The sequence below is a fragment of the Lupinus angustifolius genome, chromosome LG11 (genome assembly GCF_001865875.1).
Source record: "Lupinus angustifolius cultivar Tanjil chromosome LG11, LupAngTanjil_v1.0, whole genome shotgun sequence".
Taxonomy (NCBI): domain Eukaryota; kingdom Viridiplantae; phylum Streptophyta; class Magnoliopsida; order Fabales; family Fabaceae; genus Lupinus; species Lupinus angustifolius.
Genome location: NC_032019.1, coordinates 33,725,475 through 33,727,786, shown reverse-complemented (window position 1 = coordinate 33,727,786; position 2,312 = coordinate 33,725,475). Strand labels below are relative to the sequence as shown.

The following is a 2,312-nucleotide window of genomic DNA, read 5'->3' as shown; positions in this document are numbered from 1 at the left end:
ACAACAAAGAATTTCATTGTGCTAAATAATTTATAATTGTTGTAAATCAATTTGCTATAATCATATTCATTTCTATTTAAACAATGATACTATTCCATATTCACATTTTTAACAAATAAAGAGCAATTATTAGTAAAATCAATCAATTTAGCATGATATGTTACATACCATATAATTAGCCTAACAATTAATCAAGGGGATGATTGTCTTAATAATTTACAAATTTTTGTATGTCTTTGATGTGAATAACGAAAAAAAATAATAATTGCGGAACTTTTTTATAAATAAGTGCAAAATCACTTAATAATTTTTTATAAAAATAATTATTGTAAATTCTCTTAGACATGATGTGGTGTCGGACATATGGGCTGCACTTCATCTGCTTAACAATCACTATAGCTAATCTACTTATGACTCCAAACAAAAACTATATTTTTTTATATAAATAGTTAATATCTTAGCTAATCCTCAATACAAATGCGGTATCGGACGTATGGGCTCTACTTCATTTGTATCAGTAGGTTTGTTAGCTGGGACTTAACCTTTATATTTTCTAAAATCAATCCAACCAACAAACCTTTTTCTACATAAAGAACTACGTAAGCCTTGATTCCCTTAATAGGGATACGTAGGACCAAAGTCAAGCTTGTCAGGCCCAACTAAAAAAATAATTTTTTCATTTAAGTAATTACTCATTAATTAATTAACTTAATTAAAAAGAGGTGTCCCTTTATTTAATAGTAATAACAACAAATAAAAAAATATGATAATCCATGTAGTTTAGTATAGGGTACCGCTTAAGGCGGGCGGGTGGGGTGCTAATACCTTCCCTACCCCGTAACCGACTTCCGAACCTGGATATCAAAAATCCAAAAGGCCCAAGGTAATTGGGCTAAAAAAGATTTTTCTACATTTTTGACAGTAAAAAAATGTAGTGGCGACTCGAGAGGTCGCGTAGCCGAAAATCGGGGCGCGACAGAAACCATACCATCTTTCCTTCTGATCATGATCCTCCTTATTCCTTCTGTAGTGATGAAGCTATCATGTACAAATTTCACCTTGGTTTTCAACTTGATCTCTTTTTGTTGTAACCATCAAGGCACCATTTGTGTCATTCAACTCTAGGCCTGAGATTTCACCTGATTCACTTGTCTCTGAACCAAATATTTCCCTTTCTATCATCAATAGATCTTCTTCATCTAAGCCTTAACCCTTAGTCAATCTGGCCTCTTCATCTTTGTTCTTCCTTTTGAGTTTGCACTCTGATGCATAATGGTCCCAATTTCAACAATTAAAACATTGAACCTTACTCTTGTATTTCTTCTTCTTACCATTAATACCATTGTTATAGCTACTGCATTTCCTAGTATTTCTTGTTTCAGAATCATAACCCTGATTGGCTGAGTTAAGTTTGTTTGATCTCTGACCATACCCCTGCACATTCTCAGCCTCATTCTTCTTGTTTGTATGTAATCTTTTATTTTCTTTTCTTTGTTTATCATTGTGTCTAAGATTTCTTTTCTTGAATTGAACACTTAGAGCCTGTTGTGATTGTCTATCACACATTCTTTCTAAGAATCTGCGTTCATGAGCTTCTAATGAGCCTTGCAACTCATCTATTTTGAGGCTACCAAGGTCTTTGGACTCCTTAATTGCAACTATCACACGATCATATTTAATAGAGAGGGTTTTGAGAATCTTTTCAACTATACCTTGTTTAGGAATTTGCTCACCACAACTTTTCATCAGATTGGTTAGGCTTCGAATTCTGGTGAAATAGTCAGCTACGTTTTCTTGTTTCTCCATCTGGAGCCATTCATATTTCCTCCTCATCATATGCAATTTGACTTTCTTTAGTTTCACACCACCAGAGTAGCATTTCTCAAAAATCTCTCAAGCCTCCTTTGAAGATGAAGCATGTGAGATTTTCTCAAAATGCGATGAGCTCACACATTGATGTATCAAGAAGGTTGATTTACAGTCCTTCTTCTTAGCCTCCATGAACTCTAGTCTTTGTGCATCAGTAGGATTCTCTTCTAATGGTTGAACCCCATCTTGCACAACTTCAAGGCAATCTTGAAAGCCCAAGATTGTTTTCATCTGGATACTCTAGTGTTCATAGTTCTTTCCATCAAAGATGGGAAGATTCATTTCAAAGCCATTTGAAGTTGTCATCTCTTTCTTCCGGGGTCAATTCATTATATCCTTTTTTCCTTTTCTGGTTTCAATTGTGAGCTCCACATGTTCCAGATCTTATTGCTCTTGATAGCACTGTTGTAAGAAAAGAAAGAAAGAACTTAATTGATTAAGAT

The 2,312-nt window shown here is 34.2% G+C and overlaps 1 protein-coding gene across 1 annotated transcript in view; it reads right to left on the bottom strand.

Annotated features, from left to right (window-relative positions):
* LOC109359927 overlaps positions 1-2,100 on the bottom strand; it is a 4,249-nt gene extending 2,149 nt beyond the window's left edge. Inside the window, exons 1-2 of the mRNA XM_019604622.1 lie at positions 1,951-2,100; positions 1,306-1,851 (exon numbers count right to left, since the gene is read on the bottom strand). Coding sequence (XP_019460167.1) covers positions 1,306-1,851; positions 1,951-2,100 — 696 coding nt within the window. The remainder of the gene's footprint in view (positions 1-1,305; positions 1,852-1,950) is intronic.